A 24,826-nucleotide genomic window follows, 5' to 3' on the forward strand; every position below is an offset into this window, starting at 1 on the left:
CAGGAAGACTTAATTGAATCATGGATTTCTACATAAAAGTGCATTCTTGTTGGTTGTGTTAACCTTAATACATATTCTTCATAACTCAGATGTAGGTTTAATTTTTAGAAGGTACACATTACACATTTTTAAGTGATTTATTTTGAAAAATTTTCAGATTAGTTTTACAGCTATATCAGAAAATGAATGATTGGTTATTTCATTTACCAAAGGTAATTGAAGCAGATATTTATGAAGTCACTGGGAGGTGAACTATCTCCAATTCAATAGGTTAATCATTAATATTTGGAGGATTTTCTTGCCATGCTGTATTAGGAGGAGAACATCACCAGACAGACATTTAAATTGTTTTATTTAACTAAAACAACAACGTTAAGTATTCTGGATTTTTTTCTTCAACAGCAAATATATAATATTTTAACAAAACAAGCATATGAATTTTTGAATTTAGTTAAACATTCAAGTTTTTTAAAATCAGGTTTGTTTTTGTTAAAATTGTTAACAAATAGTTAAATGAAATATTTAAAAAAAAATTTAAATTGATTATGTCAGCCAACTTAAAATACTGGCTTCTGCAGCTAACTCAGTTGTCTTCACCTTCATTTTCCTGTTTGTTCATAATCTGGAAAAGAAAAACAAGGTTTCCTGCTTTTTCAAATCTCAAACGATTTCTCAATTTGGAATGAATTAGTCCAAAGGAAGAAAATATTCTTTCTACACCAGCAGAAGAAGCTACTGCTGTTAAAAGTGAGATTATCACTTCAGCAGATTCTGAATTCAAGTGCTTAAGTGACTTCCACCAGTTCACTGGTGTGACTTTCTTTAAAACATCAGCAAATATACATTTCTTGAATGCTTCACCCTTAGCTCTGAAGTTTATTGAAGTTGGCATTATGGCTGGATGTCCATGTCATAGCCAACTCCTCTTCTTCAGCAGTTAAGGTTTGTCCCTGGTACCGAGTATATTGAGACTATTTACAAGAAAATAAGCGTGTCCCATTCGTTTTTTTTAATGCTTGCAATTTAACTCCGTCATTGCATATTTCTCTTTTTTAAGATCTCACTCAGTTCCTTCCAAATTTCAACAGTGTCAGCAATAAAACAGCCATTTCCCTGCATTTTGTTCAAGGCTACAGAAATAGGCTTCAGGTTACTCGGCATGTGTTCAACATTTCTCTTAAGCCCAATGTTGAGAACTTTGGCTGTGACAGTGCCATCTATTTTTTGACGATTTTGTTCACAAACTGTCATCAGATTAGGCCAGTTCTTGTTGTAGTGCTCAAAACAGTCCACTACTGAGTTCCAGAACACATCTTGTGGGAGAGTTAGCTTGGTTCCTCCCACTTTATATCCAAAGCGAGGAGTTCAAAAACCAAAGTACATTACATTATTTTTAGCTTGTAGTGTTGGAATATATGAAGGTATCCAAGGAAGGAGCCATATGATCATGAGGAGAAAGAGGGGCAGATTGGGAATATGGTGGGGCTTTGAAAGAACTGTTCTGAGATTTTTCTAGTGTAATCTCATCCCATGTTTACCAGAAAAATAAACGTTTTATTATAGGAGTCATGTTTTTAAAACATTCATTTTAACCTTGAGGGACTGGCCCCTGAGGGAAAACTGATTTAAAAACAAGTTACTTGCTTAAGGGTAAAGAGTTGTCATTGAATTATTAATTCATGTAATTGATTTTTACATTGGTTTCTTAGGGAAAAGTTTTCATCAATTGGAAAATCTTTTAAATACAAGATCAGGGAATTAATAGTCTCTAGAGATTACCTGATAGGCTAGATACAAAAGCTTCAGACAAAGCAGAGAAGCTAGCAGGAAAAGCACCAGTTTGAACAGGTGGAATACAAAAGTGCTATTTTAAAGCTGACCACTTAAAGTAATATTCCTTGGTATTTTAAAGAATATTAGAGGTAGAGTAACCATAACTTCAAACATGCTCCTGGTGAGAGTCTGATTCTCACTCTTGGGTCTCAGACCTTCAGTGTGAGAATGGATGGGAACTCCCAGAACTTAAGGCTAAAACTTCTCAATGTGACTAGTGATTCTGAATCCTTCCCCATGGACTAAATCTCAATACAATGGGAAGGCTTGCATGCCCCATGACCCTGAGAACTGTACTGGTGGCAGGATGACGCCTGGTATGGTGACCCATGCCAAACAAGAGCCAGCCTAAAGGCAGTCCACCAGCCCTCCTGTTTGGGGGTTGGGAGTGGGATAACACTCTACTCCTGTTTTGTTTTTTTGTTTTTAAGTTTTTATGGGTATATTCGCTACTGTTTTTAATCAAAACATTTTGTGATACAATGTCAAATACCTTACAGAACTTTATCAGCCAAACTTGAAATCTCAAAAAAATCAAGTTAATTTGACAAGATCTATTTTTCATAAACCCATGTTGATTTGCATTAATTGCATTACCTTCTTTTAATTTTTTTAATTGTATCTTGTATCAGCCGCTCCATTATCTTGCCAGACATCAGTGTCAGGCTTATAATTACCTGAGTCATCCCACTTACCCCTTTTAAATATTGGCACAACTCTAGCTTTGTTCCAGCCTTCTGGAACTTCCCCAGTGCTCCAAATCAACATTAACGGTCCAGTGAGCTCCTCCGCTAGTTTTTTGAAAACTCTGGGATGCAAGTTATTTGTACCTGCTGATTTGAAAATACTTTAGTATCTTCTGTTTGTAGTCTTTTAGAGATACTAGTGGAATGGAACGAGTGTTATCACCATGTATTGAGGTTGTAGCCTCTGTTCCTCTCCTCCCCATGCGGAACAGAAATATTTATTTAATAGTTTTACCTTTTCTGCATTATTATTGATAATTCTACCATTTCCATCTAGAAATGGACCAGTACCATTGTCAAGATTCTTTTTGTTCTTAACAAGGATTTTTTAAAATATATTATTGTCCTTAATTCAGCTGGCCATGGATTCCTCTTTATGTCCCTTTGTTTCCTTTATCTTTTTTTCTTTTACAATTTCTAGGTTCTGATTTATATTCATTACTATCAAGTTGTCCTTTCTTCCATTTGTTATATATCTTTAAAAAATGTACAGCTGCCTTCACTTTCCCTCTATACCAGGTCAGTTTTTTAACGAGCAAGGCCATCTTCCTCAGTTATGGGATTGTGGCTTTTGGGGCATCTCGTAAGATGTTCTTAAATGACTTCCAATTATCATTCGCATTTTTTCTGATTAAATTCTTCCTCCTAGCAGATTTGGCTCAAAATTGTTTTCAGCTTTATGAAATGGCTTTATTAAAACACTAAGGGTATGTCTATGGGTAGTGATCGATCTATTGGGGATCAATTTTATCGCGTCTAGTGTAGACGCGATAAAATCGATCCCCGATCGCTCTACCGTCGACTCCGGAACTCCACCGCGGTGAGAGGCAGAAGCGGAATCGAAGGGGCAGCGGTCAACTTGTCGCCGTCCTCACGGGCAGGTAAATTGACCTAAGATACGTGACTTCAGCTACACTATTCGCATAGCTGAAGTTGCGTATCTTAGGTTGACTCTGCCCCTCCCCCAGAGTAGACCTAGCCTAAGTGTCTGGGCTTTATTGGGCTTGCACATTATAAATATGATCAAAACTTGATTACTTGTACTTAAGCTGCCATTTATTTTTTAGTTCTGTGATCAGTTCCTCTTTATCTGTTAGGAACAAGGTCTAATAAGGAATTCCATCTTGTTGCTACACTTTTTGAGTTAGGATAGTATCATCTGTAATGTTTAGAAAGTCCCAGGATGTTTTAGTTCTGGCAGTGTGAGAGCTCTAGCAAATGTCACTCAAATTGAAGTCCCCCATGATTACACAGTTTTTTGTCTTAAATATTATAGGTAGGTGCGTAAGGAGGTGGTCATCCCTTTCCCTAGTGTGATTTGGTGGTCTGTAGTAGACACGAAATAATACCCCATTTTGTGCTTTATATCTGTTGGACTATTGAACCATACCAGGTCAGACCAGTGGCCCATCTTGCCCAGTATCCTCTGTTCTGACAGTGGTCAATGCCAGATGTGGAGAAAATGAATAAGGAAGTGTTGTTTACAGCTTCTCTTAAGACAAGAACCAAGGATCACCCAATGAAATTCATAGGCAGTTTTAAAACAAACAAAAGGAAGTACTTCATACAATACACAGTCAGCCTGTGGAATTCATTCCCAGGGGATATAGTGAAGGCCAAAAGCATAACTGGGTTCAAAAAGGAATTAGATAACTTCATGGAGGATAGTTCCATCAATGGCTGTTAGCCAAGATGGTCAGGGATGCAACCCGTCCTCTGGGTGTCCCTAAACTTCTGACTGCCGGAAGCTGGGACTGGATGAGAGGGGATGGATCCACTTGATGATTACCCTGTTCTGTTCTCCCTTTGAAGCATCTGGCATTGGCCACTGTCAGAGGATATGGTCATTCTTATGTTCATAAGCATTTTGAATTATCAGTGACTCGGAAACAGGTAAGGCATTTTTTGACATAAAGTGCCACTGTCCTTACCCTTTTGCCTGCTTGATCCTTCCTAAATAGGTTATAACCATTGATTTTAACATCCAATTGTGTGAATCATCCCAACAGGTTTCAGTAATACCAACTGGATCAAATTTATGCTTCTGTAGTGTTGAACCCTTCTTTATTCTTTCAGAGAGAACCAAGTGGCAAATGGTTTTCTTATCCCATGGGATGTATCGATTTTAAAAAAAAAATTCTTATCCTGAATTTGGATGAAAGGTCAATCTAAAAAATTTTCATTCTTTTTTTTTTTAAATGGGTTCATCAAAACATTTCATTTGGATTTTGACTCTTTTAAACACTTTTCTAATCTAAATTAACTCTAAATTTCGAAACAAAAGTAATTTTGACTTCTCAAAATGACCTCTTTTTGTTTAGAAGTCAAAATGGGAAATTTATAGAAACTATTTTCTATTAACAGTTTTGGTTTTGATGACCTAACGCTTTCTGATTGGGGGTGGAAAAATGTCAAAAAAAAATCCTGCTAGCTCTGCTTTGCAGGCCTTCATAACTTTCCCCCTAATGAAGAGGGATTCAAAATCCCACCTGGTTTTGTTAGGATGTTCTTTTTCTTAACTAACCAAACTTTTATTTTTTATTCTTCCTTTTATGCGGATGCAGCCTTACATTTTGGGTTTGCATTGCAGGTGGCTTGTAGGCATCTGATCCCCTCTTTATTAAATTACAAAACGAAACAAACAAAACCCAAAACAAAATAACAGTGACAAAAAACACTGATTATATAGCATTGACCTCTGTCTTCCTTGCTTTCTAATGCAGTATGCATTACTGATCATTTTATTAAATGGACATGTTCCTTGTATTGCTTACCATAATCACAGGATTTTCACTCTTAAGGGAAAACTAATCACCTTGTTGTTCTGTATATTTGAAGGTGTATGACAAAGGATTTTCTTACTTCCTCTCAGGGTCTGGAGGTTTAATTTTTGAGTATGGAGTACAGAGCAACAGAGAAAAGAAATCAGGCTTACAGCAAAAAAGAAGAAGAGAAAATTTTATATGTTGTTGTGCTTGTTTTGGTGGAATCATATGGTCAAAATAGCAGTTAATAATTTTAAATGACCACTGCATTAAGACACATGAAGATGTATGTTTTAAATCAATTATAATGTGCTTGTGGCCTCTTGCCTTTGACCAATACAGGAATCAGATGGCAAGTCAATAAACACACATTGTCTTAAAGTTTGTTATACTTAGTACATACCGATGTCAAAGAGGACTGAACAGTTTTATAGTAAAATTACATTGAAATGTCCAACCAGGAAAGAAGGAAATATGAAATTTAGCTTTCAGTCATGGAAAAATAAAATCTTTGTTGATTTCCATCCATCCATCTATCTATCAATGGTCAAGATGCTCGGTTATGCTCCCTAATCTGAGGGGAGAGGCCCCTGAGAGTGGAGAATGTTATAAAGGCAAGATTTTTCAAAGCGCTCTCCTCCTCTGATGGTGCTTGTTTGACATAAAGGAGATGATGGTTTTGGTATTTGTGTACTGCCCATCATCACCTCTGCCAACAAATTCATATAGATGTGAATAATATGATGGACAGAATTCTCAACTGGTTTGCTTTGAAAATGGATTTTTAGCTATTTTTAATGCAGTTTAACAGCAGGAAATATGAGTCAGTGCCACATGATCAGCCAGCTTTCTGTGGACCAGAAAGTGTTCTGTGGACCATAGGTTAGGAACCACTGTTCAAAAGCTTTTATTGGGGAGTCCTTATTAGTGACACTATGTTGCTATGCTGTAAGCAGTCAGTAGAGACATTTTTCAAAAGCATGAGTCTTTGCATGCTTGGCATATGTGAAAGGACAGAGATGATCTACTTTGCTACCAGGTATGAAAACTGATTTTCAAAAGGAATTTGTCCATCCACTTGTAAATTACTGAAGTCGTATGGATCCAGTTTAGGCTTATGCCTATTTAGAAGGCAACAGAACATTTTATCTTTCAGATTTTGTGTGTCCTTCTCGCTTTTCTATTCAGGCCAAAGATAGTATTATATGAGCTCTGTATATGGCTTTGATTAGTGATATGAGAGCAGGTTTCTTGGTTCTGTTACTGATGTGCAGTCGTCTTGTGTGAATCAGTTAAATTTTCTGTACCTGAGTTTACGAACCTGAAATGTCTCTAATAACTACTTCACAGCAAAACTGACTTTTAGTACAGCAGAACCCTGTTTAGCTGATCTAATTGAGACTGGAGACTGGAGCTGATCTAATTGAGACTGGATAATAAAAAGTTCAGGTAATCTGAAGAATGGGAAAGTGCGAGGCTGCAGCACTATCTAGAGACCACAGGAGATCACCCACTTCTGAACCTGTGTGTGCTGGTTCCTTGATTAATATGGAGAGCCAGATAATGGAGGATCCAGTAAACAGGATTCTACTGTAATTTGAGATTTTTCAATGATTGGTGTTCTATAATTGTAAAATGGCATAGCTGCTGTTTAATACTTCCACCTGGTGGTGAATGAACAGAGGTAAATCTTAGCATACTCTTACAAACAGTTAAGAAGTAGGAAATAGATGCTTTTGTGGGTTACATTTATTTCTCTTCTAAAAATACTTCTCTCTCTCTCTCCTCTAAAATATATATAACTTACTAGAGGTAAATTGATTTTTAATGCTGTATCTTAATAGGTTTTTTGCAGGGTGGAGGAAAATGAAATTGTGTTAATAAATAGTAATTGAAACTTAACTTTATATTTTTATCCTTTCAGTTAGGTCTAGGAATATGAATTAATATTTTTCCTCTTGTCTTTATCTTGATTTTTACCCTAAATATTTTTAGGTTTTACTCTGTGGATCCTACTCTTGGTCTAATAGGTTTTTGAGGGCTAACCTTGAACTCTGAGATTGTTCAGTATTGATTTGATGACATTATACATTGGTAAATACAAAATAAAATGAAATACTATTGAATTAAGTTTAATATGAAATAGTCACTTTTGTGTTTAACAGCAAACACCTATCTCTTTATGGTGCAAGCTCGAGGCATAATGTTGAGAGAAAACGTGAAAACAATAGGACATCTGATCAGATTGTACACTAATAAAAATGCTACTGTGAATGGCACAGGTAAGAATGTTTCCTATTTAATTATTAAAAAAAAGTGGTCCGTTTCTTCATGACAATGACATAGCTTGTTTATACATAGGTTTACAGAAACCTAGATCTAAGCACCCTTCATTCACCGCCCCCCAATACTCTCCCAACTTTGAGGAGTAATAGGGAAGGGAAGAGTGGTTACTCTTTACAAAGTCACTTGTGAAACTGAAGTTAAGTCTTCTTTAAGAAATAGGTTTATCAAGAGCTGGGGTAAATAGATCAGAATTCATGAGGATCAACTTGATAAAGGTTCAGAGAATGTTTTTATCTTCACTGTCGGAACTTGCAGCAAACATAAAGTTTATGCAGTGATGTCAGGATAAGATGCAAAACAATTCCCCCACCCCCCCGCCGCCAGTGTAGTGATATATTGATGAGAAATCTTTGGGAAACTTTCATTTTTACAAGAATAAACTGTTTTTTCTTTAAGATTATCCTGAAGGCAACAATTCCAGTGACTACCTTGCTCAAACAACAATGTATCTTCCAGAAAATTTCACATATTCTCCTTACCAGGCTTGTCCAGAAAAGCTGCCTTACATGAGTAAGTTTATAATCTTACCTTAATTTAGATCCTTATCTATTACATCTGGTTCTGTTAAACCAGAATGCAAACTGTTAACCAGAATTCTTGAATAAAACTCACTTGAACATATGTAATAATGCTTAGCAAAATTTGGCCCAATATTCTGACTAATACCTAATGTTTTGATATGCATTTTCTTCTGTGAAATGCGTTCTGGCATTTGTGCCACAATTAAGACAGTATTCAACACCTACAGTTAGAGTGCATCTGCTTTCTTGAATTAGAGGCTTTGGAGAATTGTTACCTAGAATTTTTGGAGGTGAGAGTATTCTTGGTGGAAAATTGAATGAGACAAAAACAAGTTGCCTGTATATTCATCAGTTAATCAGAATTGCACCAACACTTGTGAAGCTGCATAAGATAGCAAAGTGAGTGCTTCAGAAGGTAAAAAAGTCCTAAATCCTGTTATAACTGAGCAGGCAACAGTTTCATAAAATGTGAAAAAAACATGAAAATAATTCATATGAAAAGTTAAGAAGATTAAGGTTTCAAAGTGAAGTTCTTAGAAATTAAAAAGCAACAAAAGTAGCTCATGCAACCTTATTTCGTTTCTCATGTGTATATACACTCAAAATCTTTTAGCATTAGATTAAAATCTTAGCTTACATTCTGTTGTATTTATTTAGCTGGAATAAAGGGGCCAAAGGTGTTAACATAATCCAGTCACTGTCCAACACTGAACAGCGTTAAACAAGGTTCGGGGTTTGGTATACAGAGACTTCAGCCTGCTTAGTACGATGGCAAACATACCATGAAAAATCCTTTTAACCTTTATTTAAAGATAAAGAAAAAAACAGTTAAAGCATTTTAAAAACAAACTTTTAAATAAAGTTTTCATTTTAACAGCACCCGTTGTTCCCTTTCCCTTTAGCTAGAGAGAATTTTTAGAAGGAAACCTCCTCTTGTTTGATGGTCTCTGAGATGGTATAAAAGATTGTAATAACTGTCCCTTTGGGGGGAAAAAAGAAGACATTAGTTGAGATAGACTAACAACCACAACTATAGCCCGATCCCATTTCATCCCAGGTCATGCTTGAATTTCTGCTGGAGTTTTAGAAGTGGCAGTGTTATCTGGGTCTAGGGTGACCAGACGTCCCGATATTATCAGGACAGTCCCGATTTTAACACATTTGTCCTGCATTCCAACTGCACATCGGTTGGGACGCCCTTTGTCCCGATATAAGGGATCACTCTCCATCACTGTCAAAGTGCCGGGGCTGGCATAGCGGCGCTTCCTGGGACAGCTCCCGGTGGCGCGCCTGCCCGCCGGCAGGAGCCTGCAGTGCTGTACTGGCGGCCCCTAGGCATAGAGGCGGAGGGGGTCTCTGCGTGCTGCACAGGCTCCCTCCTGCCCAATCAGAGCTGCGGGGGTGGGGCTTGCAGGTGCCAGCAGCGGGCAGAGAGCCCTCCGCCCCCCTCACCCCACCCCACCCGACCTGACCCAACCCTAGGAGCCAGGACCTGTCGGATGCTTCCTGGGAGCCGCCCCAGGTAAGCACCGCCGGGACTCCCCACCCTTCTGGCTTTTAGGGTCAGGGCCCCGTGTGCGGCGCAGAGTGCCTGAGAGCACCGCCCCGGGCTCCCGCCTTTCTGGGAAGCGCAGGGATGATCACTTGATGATTATATGATCATTCCCCCTGAAGCACTTGGCATTGGCCACTGTTGGAAGACAGGATATTGTGCTAGATGGACCATTGATCTGACCCCCTATGGCTGTTCTTATGTTTTTACAATTGAGTTTACAACTAGAGTAAATTTGTAGGCCCAATTATCACAACATTTCTCTAAAAAGTTTGACACAGGAAAGGATTAGTGTGTGACCATGATATCATTGTACACTAGTTAAATATTAATTTAGAAAAATGTTTCAATTACCTCTTATGATTCAATAATATCAAAATGTTATTGCTGATTATGCACTATATGTATCTAATGACTTTAGCCACAAATACAAAGTTTGTTTTTAATCTAAGCACTATACCCAGATATACAGATACTCCTTTTCTCAATCTATGTATTATATATATTTTTAACATTAGCTTTAATAACATTTTTAAATCTGTAAGAAAGAAATTCCAAGCTAACTTTCAGAAGTCTCTCAACTTGTCTTCAAGGCTAAAAACATATTTTTTGACCCTCCTGATTATCCATTAATATATTAAATTCTCTCAAATCCATATTACATGAAATGGTATCTGACAGTCTGAGATTTCTGAATAGTTAACTATTTTTAAAGATAGATTGGATATAAAAGGACTAATCAATACAAGTAGATAGGACATGTTTGGCAAGTCAGTAGTTAAAAATACAGAAACTGCTTCTTACTGAAAAATGAGATGAGTTGAAAAATAATGTTTTATCTATTGTTAAAGAACACATTCTGATTGAATTAATTATTTAATTTTACCTTACGGTACTAATATTACCCTAATTGAAATTACTACTTTATGACTTCAGGAATTTAGCTAAATGAAAAGTATGTTTGAGACTGAACTGATAAATTAATGTTAAAACTGAACCGCCTTAAAAAAATGATAAAACTTTGTAAATGTACAGGCTGGATTCGATTTAAATCAAATTGATTTAAAACATGATTTAAATCATCTCTCTAAACTACTCTAACATACCCATCTTCATCTTTTCACCTCACTAAATCATTCTTGAAGCAGGCAGTGAAGACTACTTTGCCTGGAATCAAGTGCACTTTGACACAGTTTCAGGTTAGCTAGGTCAGTTGCCTTACTTTACCTAGCTGAATTTAAGCTGGGGACCCTGATCCTGGAAGAGATACTGTCCTGTCATATTTTGCCCCAAACTTATGCTCTTAAAATACACACAGGGATTTTGCAGATATCAGCTGGTGACCTCTAGAACAGCTGGTTGAGAACTTCTGTATTAGAGCATAACCTGAAACAGAATATCTTATTGCAGCTCAGTGTTTTCCACAATTCCGAGACATCTGGGCTGCTCCTATCCACGCTGCATCTCACAAAGGCAATCCATAGTTGCTGTTCCATGTGTGCTAGCCACACCCTTCTGCTCTTGCTTGCTGCCAGTTTCTCTGCCTTCATGGCATTGGTCAGTTGGCAGTTTTAGCTGCTTCTGCTTTCTTTTGTTTTTTTTCTCTTCTGTTTTTGGGTAGTAGCAGGCAGAATCTTCTACCTAACCCTTTTTCCTCCTGCCTGGGTTGAATTTCAGCATCTTGGTGACTAAACTGCAACAGCAGTTCCACGCTGCCAGGTTCTCTGCCTCCCCTCCCTCCCTGGCATGGCAGAACAGCTAAGGAAGCGCCAGTTCAAGTCCAAAAATCACTCTATTTGCAAGGCAGCCTTCACAGACTCAGCAGACAGTGAGGTGTGCCCTGCCTGCACCTAGTCTACCAACCTTAGCTCCGTTAGGGCACAGGGATTCGAGCTGGACAGGCTTACAGGGTCCGCTACCTGCCCCAGTAGCCTCAACTCTCACATGGGAAAACAGAACCTGGAGCCACAGAACTGAGCAGGGAGAGGCTTGAAGGATGAGGAGGACCCCATCCAGCTGCCCGGGGTACTTCTGAAACTCTGAAGAGAACAGCCTTGTGGGGCTACAGGTCTTCACCCCCTCTCCCTACGCCAACTCTTAAAATTACTCTTTCCCTGGAGAAAGAAGCACGTCTAATAAACAGCCCTTCTCACTCCCAATTTGAGCCTTCTCTAGGGGCTGGGACCCTGTAGGGGAGGAATGAGACAGAGAGCTCTATAGAGGTCTTCAGATGTTCTGGAAGGCACGCTATAAAAGACCTCATCAGAGCCACAACAGCTCCTTGACCTGCAAGGCAGGCTACAAGGGCAGAGAAATCAAAAAAGAGAAGACAAACAGGAGGCATGTGCCTTCTGACTCTTACTCTTTATTCTCCCCCTCCTCCACAGAACAACTGTGGGGCTCTGAATATGAGCAGGGGAGAGACAACAGAGATTCTTACTCCCTAAAAAGTTTGTGTCCACCATACAGATATAGCCTGAACAAGTTCCTGAGAGCAAGCCTGAAAGCAAATTCCTGCCCTCAGAATTCTCTTCTGAGGCAGCTATTCCTCTGCACTCCTCCTTTGAGGATGTGATCATAGAGAAGTGGGAACAAGCCTGACAAAGGCAAACATCAGTAAAAATGACCTCCAGTTCTACGGACTGCAGGAGCCAAAAAACTCCATTGCTGAGGTCCCAAAGGTCAATGCTGTTGTTGAAGCCCTAGTAAGGGGTGTGGTTATCCCCTCAAGGAAAATTCTACCCTAAGGATCACACAGATAGGAAAGTGGAGGACACACTCAAAAAAGACTTTGAGGCCTCTTCGGCTACCTGAAAGACCATCTCTAACAGCGACATGCTTTACTAGGGCATCTCTCTTCTGGCTGGGATCTCATGGCTCTAAGGGACAGAGATCACCCTGATTCCAGCCCTACTCTTAAAAAAAAAAAATTTTTTTTTAAAACCTCCTTAGCAACAGCATTTGTAGCTCTTCACAGTTCAGTGAATGTATCAAGCTTGTCAGCTAGAGACATGGCAAGATAGCTCAGCAGACGGGTGCCAGGTGTGGTTCTGCCTTGAAAAATGAATTCCCATTCTAAACAGAATCTATGCTTAGGAAAGTTTATAGTCTCCATCCTGTTTGAGGAAAAGCTGGAGCAACTGGTGGTGGAAAACATGGCAAAATCTGGGTAGACCCTCCCAGCCTCAGTAAGTGCCCTTAGGAGAGAATACAAACTTACATTCAGATAGGGACATCTTTCATCCGTCTTCCTTGCAGAAGTACCAATGAAGGGACAGCAGCTTCTCCAATAGTAAGTCCTGGAATCAAGGTTTTAGGAGAAGGCCCAGAGACTGCTCCACAGCCTCCAAGGCCACCTTATGACAATGATTGGATGTGCCCACACCCATGGCTGAAGCTAGGAGGCAGAATTTCTCACTTCACAAAGCAGTGGTATGCATCCATAGCAGACAAGTGGGTGAAGGATATAGTGAGCTGAGGTACTCCCTTAGGATGAGATGGAGCCCTCAACTCTTCTTCATCCAGTCCCCATAAAACACAAGCTGATCCAGAATGAGGTTTCTTATGTGGAAGTAAGAGTATTAGAAAGTGTGCTCTCAGAAAAGAGATTCTTAGGGTTTTACTCCATCTTCTGTATACCCAGAAGAGTATCAGGGTGGGGGCCATCTTCTGCCGCAAGAGGCTCAACATATGGATATGAGAGACAAAGTTCTGAATGGAGACCTTGGCCTCAGCACTGTCGTCCTTATTTCAGGGAGACTCCTTGATGTCAGTATATGCCTATTTTCATATCCTCGTAATGTCATGTAACCACAGACTCCTGAGATTTACTTATGGAGAAACTATTACCAGAATCAAATGCTCCCCTTTGGAGTGTCTTCGGTCCCCAGAGTCTTTACAGAGGTGCGGGTAGTGATCATAGTCAGGCTTAGGGCACAGGATATCCACCTATGTCCCTTCCTCGACCACATCCCTTCCCAAGCCGAAGTGCACAAAGCCACAGCTCTGATTCTGGACTTTCGGAAAGTTAATGGCTTCATCATCAACATCAAAAAGAGCTCCCTAATTCCTTCAACCAGCATCTCTCACCGGGGAGTGGATACAGAAACCATGATAGTAAAAACCTGTCACCTGAAAGATTCCAGAAGATCCAGGATCTTAACAGTTTTTGGCGAACCTATAGATGTCCTAGTGTAGCATGGCGTCTTTAGCTTCTAGGCCTTCTGATATCGTGAATAGGAATTTGGGCAAGATTGCACATCTGGTGCCTTTATACCTTCCTCCTGAGAACATGCTCCAACTTGCTGGAACACATGAAAGACCAAGTGCAAGTCTAAATCCAGATACTCAGCTCCCTAGAGTGGTGGACTTTCCATGTTAATATCTGCAAAGGCCTGCCCAATGTCTTCAAGAGCCTCTTGTCCTTACTACAAATGCTATACTGGAGGGCTGGAGTGTTCATCTGGATTTTCAAACCACCCAGGGAACCGCAAGCCTGGAGAAAATAGATACAGCATGAACCTTCTAGAACTCAGAGCAGTCAAGCTAGAAATGTGAGTTCTAGATCTTCCTGGAAAGAAATCACGTATGGTTCAGTCAGACAACACAACTACAGTCATATGCATAAACAACAAAGAAGGGGCAAGAAGCCCAAAGCTACACACAGAAGCAATGGAAATAATGAAATGGGCAGTGCAATCTCTTCAACAATCTGGAGTGATGCCTGTATGAGGAGCTGTTTGGACTGATCTTGAGGATGTTCAGTCTTCCTTCAGCAGCTTTGTTTGTGAGCTGCAGAAACACAGAGGCTGAGGTACTACACCAGAGGGCCTATTTTATGTATGACCACCTTTTCCCATCCCAGGGAAAATGATTCAGAAACTAAAAAGGGAGCAGGTCAAACTGTTGATAACTCCTTATTGACCAAGGAGACATGGTTTTCCAACCTGATAGGACCTGATACCGGAATCTCCACTATAATTATCTTCTCCCAAGGGAGACTGTTTATCATCTCCCAAGGCCCATTTCTCAAGTCAGATCCAGTCTGGCTAATGAAAGGGAAGCATTAACAATCCTAGATGTATCTTCCAAAGTCCTCAAGACCTTGCTAGCATCCAGGAGAGCCTTAACTCTAAACGCATACTCTTCCATCTTGTCCAGGTTCAGTGACTGGTGCAAACCGTATGGATCCCAGGAATCGGGGGATTCCAGTCATTTTGGTCTTATTCCAGAAAGGTGTAGAAAAGGGCCTTCAGTCCAGCACCACAGTGTGTCAAGTTTAGGTTTCTGTTCTTAGCTGCGCCTTTTTCATGGGGTCTTTAGGATCCTTGGCAGAGAACCCCTAGATCTCCAGATTCCTCAGGGTTGTTAGGCTGGCCAGGCCAACAATCAGGCCAATTTCCTAAAATGGGATCTACCACTGGTTTTGAAGGCTTACCAGATCATTCCATCGAGCACCTTCGACCTGCCTTCTTTCTGTCCATAAAAACCATTTTTTCTCGTCATTATCACACCAACTAGACAGGTATCAGAGCTGGCAGTATTATCAATGCAAGAACCTTATTCTGTGTTTCATAATGACAGGATGGTGCTGAGAACTCTAAGGTCTTTTCTTCCTGGGAAAAGTCATCCTTCATTCTGTCTGAAGTGGCAACATCTGACAGAGAAGTGACACAACTTAGATGTTGTGAAACAACACAGCTTCATCAGATTGTTTTACATTTTGTTTCTGGGTCTTAGTCTGCTACTGTTCCTTAATTTGTCTCACTTCCTTCTACTCTTTCTTCCTCTTTTTTGGGTGGTCTGCTTACTACTTTTCATCAGTTTTATGGTGATCCAGACTAGAGGTTTATGAATGTATGGAGGGATTAGGCAAATTCAGTTTACTGTAAATGTTGTCTTGTAACAGGGAAGAGTCTGTATATTGTCCCCTAAGGTAGCATATACTTTTATATGTTTGTAATTATTTAGGTTTAAAACTTCAGAAGTTTAGAGAATGGAGATGTTGTTGTTGTGTATTTCTATGTAAGGAGAGCTTTGAAGGTACACCTCTACCCCGATATAACACGAATTCGGATATAATTTGGTAAAGCAGCGCTCTAGGGGCCGGGGCTGCATGCTCCAGAAGTTCAAAGCAAGTTCAGTATAACGCGGTTTCACCTATAATATGGTAAGATTTTTTTGGCTCCCGAGGACAGCGTTATACCGGGGTAGAGGTATACCTGTAATTTCAGTACAGTATCAGATTAGTGCCTCTGTCTGTGGTAGTGTGGGCACAGTTAACTAACTACTGTGACTTCTAGAGAAGGTGATTCTTTATTATGAGAAGACACACTTATGGTAAGTTTACTTTGTCTACTAAATGTCTTGTTGCAAAATTTGGGTAAAATGTATCAATATTGATTAGAAGTTTTAGCTGTATTTTAACTATTGTAGAATGTTCTGTAAAAACAAAATTACGGAATTCTTTTACAGGCTTTTGCAGAGGAATATGTTTTTAATTTCTTTAGAAAAAACTAAACTCCATTCTTATATACACTAAATATTCTGGAAGAAATGAGTCAGAACTAGGACTCTGTTTACCAGTAGGTAATCAAAATAACCATTTCTTGGATTACTTCTGTACAGTGTCTCTGGTGGAACAAATTAAAAACACTGTTAGACTTATACACCTTAATTACAATGAATACATATTTTTCATATTTCTCACTACATTAGGAGGCCTTATCAGCGTCAACATGAGTGAAATTAGTTTTGATGAAATTCAGGAAGTATTTTCAAAGGATTTAGACATTGAGCCAGGTGGTCATTGGAAACCAAAAGATTGTAAACCACGATGGAAGGTGAGACAAAGTTCCTTACTGATGTCCTTTCTACTAGTTGTTTTCCTGCTTATTGAGAATATTTGAAAACTACAAGCATCCATTCTTAGAAATTTAAATCTTTGTGCTGGTTATTTGATCCAAGAAGGGTAGTTTAAATATTGTCATGAACCTTCACAAAATTTCAGTACTTGAAAACATATCTACAGAGAAGGTAAGGACATTTTGATATTTGTGTAGACATTTTAATATCTAACAGGTGGCCATACTTACTGGCCTTCTGAGCTGTGTACGACAATCTTCAGAAGTTTGAGAGCCAGGGCACACCTGCCGGAGTCTGGGGCTTGGTGCTTCAGCCCTGCTCCTGCTGAAGCCCTGGCCCCCAGTAGGTGTGCCCAGCAGGTCTGAAGCCCCAAGACCCCTCTCCTCACTGGGCAAAGCCTCTACCACACCACCCTGCTGCAAGGCAGAGATTCCAAGTCCCCCCCCACTCTGGTAGTGGAGAATGGGGGTACGCATGGGTGGCTCTGCGAGCTGCACTTTAATGGTAAAAGACCCGCATGTGGCTCATGAGCCAGTTTGGCCACCCCTGATATATCAACATGAATTCATTATTTCAGTGTTCCCATCATGTGAATATACACAGATTAGAACATTTCTCATGAGAACAATGAATGTAGTCAAAAAGATATTGACTTAATCAGTGGTGACTCTTCCAAGTATGTTCAGTCCTTTGGTTCAATAAATTGCTTACAATAAATTGTGATTGGACATCAGCATTACCCCTTAAATTCACTTGTAGACTCATTCACTAGAAAAATGCATCATAGTTTTGTATGTAAAAAGTATTGCCTTGTTTTGCTGCTTTCTAGAGGAGCACAAAAAGTTGTAGAAGAGTTCATCAATTCAGCATTAAGGCTAAAACACTGAAAAATCCATAACAACAGATTTAATTTAACCCATTATGATTTTAAAATACTCATATCATCTTAACATTACTCTCTCTAATCTGACTTATTTTGCAGGTGGCAATCCTCATTCCTTTTCGCAATCGCCATGAACATCTTCCAATTTTTTTCCGGCACCTCATACCTATGTTACAGAAGCAACGGTTGGAATTTGCCTTTTATGTTGTTGAACAGGTGAGTCTTTAATTAGAATAGTATATCAAAATTAACTCCTTGGAACTTCCTCAGTGATTGGGGTCTGATGTTGCTATTGAATATTCTGTGAATCGGGAAATCTCAACTTCTGAAACTAAATATTTAAGCAGTTACATTCTAATCCATTAAGTAAAATACAAACAAAAAATCCTCAACTCTTTTCTCAGATTTATTGATCAGTGACATCTTATTTCTCTCAAAATATAGAGCAATATTTTTATAGCTGTTAACATTAACCTCATTGAATCTATTGTATACAAAGTTAAGGCTTGTAGTGCAAAACCATTATCTTTGCAGCTATAAAAATTAAAAATTGATATTTACAAAGGGATGTGAGGGCAGAAACTAATAAAGGGCTACACAGATTTACACCTCTAGATTGCATATTCTTATCTAACTCAAATCTATAGTTACCAAAAGTAGTTATCATTTGAAGTTGTCCATTTGGCTGTCATTAAATGAATTGGTGGACTCTGTCTAGTTCTTACTGAATATGTGATCACATTACAAATGGTACCGGCTAGTACCCTGGCAGGTAGTCTCATCATAAATGCATAGACCTCAATTGGTTTGGAGAATGACTGACCCCCCTGAAGATTCTATCCCTTCAAAACAGGGTTATGGCACATTGGTGGGGCAGTTTGTGAGGAATTTGCTCTGCTGTTGGCCGTATTATATTCATAGCTGATCTATACACTAATTACATGATTTAGGTTTCCAGGACAGTAAATTCTGCATCTTTCACATGCATACATTCAGTCTTTAATGGAAAAAGAATAAGGGAGAGTGAGGAAATGGGTGTTCTTAAAAAGATCTGATTACATGGTAATTTTCTGCTACTAAAAAGTCTTGTAAACTAATTTTTTCAGTCTTCAGGGAGCTGCTCTTCAAATTGCATTTTTGATTTAATAAGATTAAATAATGTTGAACATTTTTTTAAAAGGTTTTTAATAAAATTATCTAACAAGATTTTATCAGGCTGTGGACATATGTCCTATCACAAGGTTAACTTACTGTAAACATGTAGCAAAATATTTCATACTAGTTGAAATTCATAAATATTGTGTGATTTGTTTTAACAAGATACATTTTTGAGTGGTTAAATATTGTTTGCAACTTTGGTATTGCATTAGTGATTTGGTATTGCATTTATACTTTGGCATAAAACTTAACTACAACTTGTACTTGAACACAAGTATCAGTGCTCCTTATAATGTTGGTGCTTATGATTAATATGGTGCAATGTTACTTAATGTAAACTAAATAGAAGTTTTAAGTTCTTGCTCTTCAAGGGCAGGAATTCTAGAGGAAGAATTTTTCTTTAATTGCATAAAAATGGAGTTGGTGAAATACTGCTATTCTTGCTGTTGCTGTGATTAAATGAAAGCATAACAAGCCTCAGTATCAACACACCTTTTTCCTTCTAGTACGAGGGGGGGCTGGTAAATTTCCTGTATATCAAAGTAGCATCTACTTGCTCTTGCCTCATTTGGTTTCTCCTTTGTTTCCGCATAAAGAGTGGTACACAACCTTTTAACCGTGCAATGCTCTTTAATGTTGGCTTCAAAGAGGCTATGAAGGATGTTGCCTGGGACTGTGTAATTTTTCATGATGTGGATCATTTACCTGAAAATGACCGAAATTATTATGGATGTGGAGAGATGCCACGTCATTTTGCAGCAAAGCTGGACAAATATATGTACATGTAAGTAATGCAGTTCACCTTTCCTGTCTTAAAAGCTGCAGAATATCAAAGTATATGTGCACATAAAAAAACCTTAGCCATAGTTAACATTCAACCTACAAAAATGTAAGCTTTTAACCAACAGATATGCCATTTTCTTACTGTAAATGTTGTACAAACTATTAACTGACAGTATCATGAAAGGAAAACAGAAGAGAAAGTTTAATTTTTTATATTTGAAAAGCTACTAGTATAAAGACACCACCTCCTTTAGCACCCTCTTTGTTACTAAAGGGTTATATAAAATACATGTGGCAATGAAGGCTAGCTGCTCTTGGTAATATATTTCTGCTTTGTGGAAAAGCTAGTCTACCTTTGTAGAAATATTCTTAGTGTTGGGTTTGTGTTCACTACCCTGATGTAATTACAGCTCTCAAAAGGTCTCTGTTGCTTTCATAAACTTTTAATATTGGCTTCCTAAATAGCTTTATGTTTTCATCTATCTAACTGTTGTAATAGGGCATCAATACTTATTTCCTTCTAATGTGTGCCTTCTTGAGATGTCTCTTACCATCATTGTAATATCACTATTTTGGAGTAGGAGAAGTAGGAATACTGGCAATATTGTAGGAAATGTTTCCCACTTCAACTTTGCATTAATGTACTATTTAATACAGAGGGTCTCGTATTTTAACTTTGCGGATCACTTCTTAAATTAAGGATTTCTCCCCACCTGATAGACTGCTTCCTGTCATGTATTCAGGCAATATTAAGGTTTAATGTAATGTGGATGCTGCAGCTGGATTACGTCACTTCCCCTGCAATTTTATATTGGTAATATTTTTCCTTTACATTATTAATTCTAAATATCAACTTGTCTGCAACTCTCACAGTTCCAATTGCTCCAGATGACTTTTGTAATTTGTTTCTCCAACGTGTGTGTGTGTGTGTGCGCGTGTGTACGTGCGCGCTTGCTGTGTTTGGAGTTCAGTGTCAAAAAGCCATTGAAAACCCTGAAAATCCTGGACCTGTGCTACAGAAAATGTCACGGTGTTAAGGCTTTTCAGAACATCAGTGATCCACCGAGAATGATTAATTTAGTACATGAAAGGTAGAACAATCCAAAATTAGTAGAGATTGAGAGTCAGGAGATTGAGTCCATTTTACTCTTTTGTCTGTTTGCTCATTGGTATGTGGGGATAATAGTTGTCCACTTACTGTCCATTCTTTGCTCCCACATTATCTAGAATACAAGTAGAGCTATATTATTTTCTCCACCAAGCAGCTTCCTCTCCCACAGCATCCCAGAGGCAGCTACGGGTAGAAAGAAGCCTTGTTAGCACAATACCAGTGGAATCCTGGTGCAGAGGTGCCGGGCCTCCTTGCAGATGGTCCTCACCTCCTTCAGAATCCATATTTGGAGGAGCCACTTGGGGAGCAAACCCAGCTATTCTGGCTGGGATTAAATCATCAAACATTTCTGAAAGAGGATCCTTGGAAATTTCCTCCCTCTGTGATAGCTTGTGGGAGTGGGATGATCTATCTGGTCCAGTAACTATAGGAGGCAGCAGCTAAAGGGAACATCCATACTAATTTTCTTTCACTGTGCATACAGTGTTTGGAATCAGGAAATTACAATTCCTAAAATTTAAAGAGTGACCGACAGTAGTTTAATTTTAGCTATGTAGCTGTAGAGGCTGTAAAGGTTGGGGAGCTGCTTATTACTTAACACTTGTGTAATGGTAGTCAGCATGCATTTACTGTCAAGAAAAATATTCTCTTGGTGCAAAAAGGATTAAAATAAGCTTGAACGTGCTTAGCTATGCTCTCCAAAAACTGAAACAAAGGAGGAGTTTCCATTACTTTAAAAAATACTCCAGAATAGGCTAATATAAGGTGTTAAACTGCTTGATTTTTTTTCAGTTTTCCCTGTTTTGTAGAATACATTAATGGACTGGAAATATTACTGACATATCAGAGCTTTTACTTCTGACTCAGGTGAAGAGAACTTTTTCAACTCAATAGTGTCAAAATACCACATTTTGAAAGCTTTGTTTTACAGTCCCTTCAGCTGTAAGTTGGTCTTTTTTCTAAAACCGGCTACCTGAAGCTTGGGTTAAGCTGCTGTTGTCTGTTCCGCAAATGAAAGCCCTTATTACAAATACACCACTACCTCAATATAATGCCACCCGATATAACACGAATTTGGATATAAAGCGGTAAAGCATTGCTTTGGGGGATGAGGGGGCGGGTTGCGCACTCCAGTGGATCAAAGCAAGTTCAATATAACATGGTTTCACCTATAACATGGTAAGATTTTTTTTTTGGGGGCTCCCAAGGACAGCATTATATCGAGGTAGAAGTGTATTTAGTTTCCACATTCTTTGCTAATATCAACTTTCATTATAAAAGATCTGTAAAGCATTTTTCCTAATAGGTATTTTGAACATCTATGCATACACTAGATTTTTTTTTTCCTGCAAGATATGGAAACAGTTGTTCAAACAGGATTTTCACTTCTCTAAATTCAATCGATAGAATAAAACTTACTTTCTCTCATTTTCAGTCTTCCATACAATGAGTTTTTTGGTGGTGTAAGTGGACTGACAGTGGAACAATTCAAAAAGATCAATGGATTTCCAAATGCTTTCTGGGGATGGGGAGGAGAAGATGACGATCTTTGGAATAGGTGAGTGTTTATAGTACATTGTGTAAGACGGGTTGGCAACCTCTGGCATGCGGCTCGCCAGGGTAAGCACCCTGGCGGGCTGGGCCAGTTTGTTTACCTGCTGCGTCGGCAGGTTTGGCAGACCGCGGCTCCCACTGGCCACGGTTCGCCGTCCCAGGCCAATGGGGGCAGCGGGAAGCGCTGCGGGCCGAGGGGATGTACTGGCCACATGCCAGAGATTGCCGACCCCTGGTGTAAGACATGAGCTCCTGAACAGTGATGATCCATTTTTTTCACTGTTAAAATATCTAAGTTAAGAAAAGTTTGCAGAAGGCGTATTTGAGTTAGCAGGTGTTTATTGACTCTTTTATAGTGTGTTTTGTTAAATTAAAAGTTGTGTACTTGGTTTGCTTTATAAAGAAACACAGTCTCTGCCCTGAAAAGCTTAAACTCCAGGGGACGGACTTTCAGAAGTGCCTAAAGTGGCCAACTCCCATTGACTTTCAATGGAATTTGGGTACCTACTTGTTCTTCCTACCTTTGAATATCTCCCCCTAGGTGAATGTACAATGTGTGCTGGGAAGAGCCAGATTACGACATTAGCTATTTTTTAAAAGAACTGTAATTAAATGGAACAGTGCTAATTAGATTTTTTTGAAGTGTTCTGATTTCAAAATCATGTTTCTGATATAGCTCCCCTTAAATAATATGTTCTGAATTTTTAAAAAAAAATCTAGGAAGGGTTTTATGCTTGGTTTGCTGATGTTTAAAAGGCTTTTTTTGGGTGTGCCTAGTAGTGTAACCTTTGGGTGGGCTAGAATGTATTGCCCCTTTCCTAGTGCTTCAACACAACTCCTATAGAAAAGCACATGGAGACCCAGAATGCATTCCTTGAGGATTTTCAGCAAGGTTTGCACTGGGTAAACCTCCCTCACACAATCAAGTCTAAAAAGAAGAGGAGAAATTAGCTTAATTCTTTAGTATCAACTTTATTAAAATTTATAATGATAAAGAAACTATCTTAATTTCTACTAAATAACAAGATTACTTCATAATCCACATGCATTATCTTCATAGTTATACATAAATATATATACAAAAATTAAATCTAAAAGGTTTGCCCCACAAAAAGACAGTGAGATGTACCTGAGAGGTCCAAAAGCTTAGGTTGAGAGTCTTAGTTACAGTCCTTGTTTATCAACTCCATATAGTCTCATGAGTCAAAAGCACTGCAATAATAGGAAATATGTATGACTCTTTCCCCGTCAACACATTTAATTGAGGAAAGAGTTTTAGAGCCATACCAATTAAGACAATTTGACTAAAACAACATTCAAGTTATACAATTAAAAAATTAAGTTTTCCTTCTAAATTTCTCCTATAACTAACACTGCTGGTTCCCTGTTGGAAAGTTAACAATATCACCAACCTGCTGCAAAATGCTTCAGAGTTAGGGGAAAACAGCTTGCTTTCTGTTACTGTGGCTGAGCTTTTTCTAGCCACCACACAGCTGCCTTGACTACTTGCCCTGACTCAATGGAGTTTTAGTCCAGCTACAGGAAGCCTATTAGGCATGCCCAAAACTACCACACCAAGTTCCAGAACGTTCTGGACATGAATGCTGATTGTACATCTGCCTAGCAACAATGACCCAGACACCATTCCTTCCTTCTCCCCCTCCCCCCCTCCCCCCCCCGGGTCTTTTAAAGAGATGTCTCCCTATTAGGCATGAGTGTTACAATAGGAATAACACCAAGCATATTTGTGCTCCTCTCTCCTTTTTCTCTGTGCATGTGCTTCTCCCCCCAGCTTTGCTACTGCTGTTGCTACTAAAAACCTTCTTACAGTGTCTGGGGAAAAGCTAGCACATAAGTTGCTTCCATGTCCAAGAGCAGTGTGAGTGACATCATACTGTCCTATGACACAGAATTGTAGTTGACCATCAACAGAACAGTGAAATTGACTATATAAAAACACCATTAAATGCTCACAGTAAACAAACTTTAAAAGTTATTTTTATTAATTTGCTAATTTTTATGATTAAATTAGCTGTAAACTGACAGCTATGTAGTTCTAAAAGGAACAGTCGTAACAAAAGCATATCCCAAGTTTCTACTCTTGTAGTCCTCATCATTTCCATATGCTCCCACTCTGTCATCTTTCTTTGCTGTGTGAAGTAGGTTGGAAAGTGCTTGGGACAGGGGCCTAGTTGCTATTTGTCACTATATATAGCACTGTTTGTTTAAATTAAAAATTAAAAACAGTAAAGCCAAGATCATATCTTTTATTGGAAAGGTTGTCAGCAAATGGAAGAGTTGGCTTAAGATCTGAACACTAATGCTATTTTTTTCACTTTTTCTGTAAATCACTTAATTTTTTTTTATAAATTCATTTTTGTTCATACACTTATCTTTAACTATTGTACTGTAGGGTTCATTATTCTGGATACAATGTAACAAGACCAGAGGGAGACCTAGGGAAGTACAAGTCCATTCCTCATCATCACAGAGGTGAAGTCCAATTTTTAGGACGGTAAGAAAAAGGGCAATGTGTTCAAACATTAAAACCTAAGGAATACAGAAGATTTTTATCTGGAACATATTTTCTCTCTCTCTCTCTCTCACACACACACACACTGATATAGAACTATTAATAAACTTCTGAGCCTTTTGTAAGGTGCTATACTGACTTTTATTTTGATACATTCCATTTTTCAAGGGACATATA

The 24,826-nt window shown here is 38.7% G+C and overlaps 1 protein-coding gene and 1 long non-coding RNA gene across 4 annotated transcripts in view; one reads left to right on the forward strand and one right to left on the reverse strand.

Moving 5' to 3' along the window:
• B4GALT6 (beta-1,4-galactosyltransferase 6) overlaps positions 1 to 24,826 on the forward strand; it is a 118,948-nt gene that overhangs the window by 86,689 nt on the left and 7,433 nt on the right. For 2 of the 3 annotated variants that reach the window (XM_045007847.1, XM_045007846.1), the window contains 7 exons: positions 7,510 to 7,626; positions 8,087 to 8,200; positions 16,481 to 16,605; positions 17,610 to 17,726; positions 19,265 to 19,452; positions 21,998 to 22,120; positions 24,530 to 24,631. In XM_045007847.1, coding sequence (XP_044863782.1) covers positions 7,510 to 7,626; positions 8,087 to 8,200; positions 16,481 to 16,605; positions 17,610 to 17,726; positions 19,265 to 19,452; positions 21,998 to 22,120; positions 24,530 to 24,631 — 886 coding nt within the window. Of the gene's footprint in view, positions 1 to 7,509; positions 7,627 to 8,086; positions 8,201 to 16,480; positions 16,606 to 17,609; positions 17,727 to 19,264; positions 19,453 to 21,997; positions 22,121 to 24,529; positions 24,636 to 24,826 lie in introns of those variants that run through there. The other variant, XM_045007848.1, reaches the window with a different exon arrangement.
• On the reverse strand, positions 566 to 23,677 carry LOC123365173. Its single transcript, XR_006577463.1, has 4 exons — positions 23,529 to 23,677; positions 23,246 to 23,328; positions 19,161 to 19,373; positions 566 to 622 (listed from the first exon to the last, which is right to left on the reverse strand). It is a non-coding gene; the product is annotated as an uncharacterized LOC123365173 (long non-coding RNA).

Source organism: Mauremys mutica, chromosome 2 (genome assembly GCF_020497125.1).
Source record: "Mauremys mutica isolate MM-2020 ecotype Southern chromosome 2, ASM2049712v1, whole genome shotgun sequence".
In the NCBI taxonomy this organism is placed as follows: Eukaryota; Metazoa; Chordata; order Testudines; family Geoemydidae; genus Mauremys; species Mauremys mutica.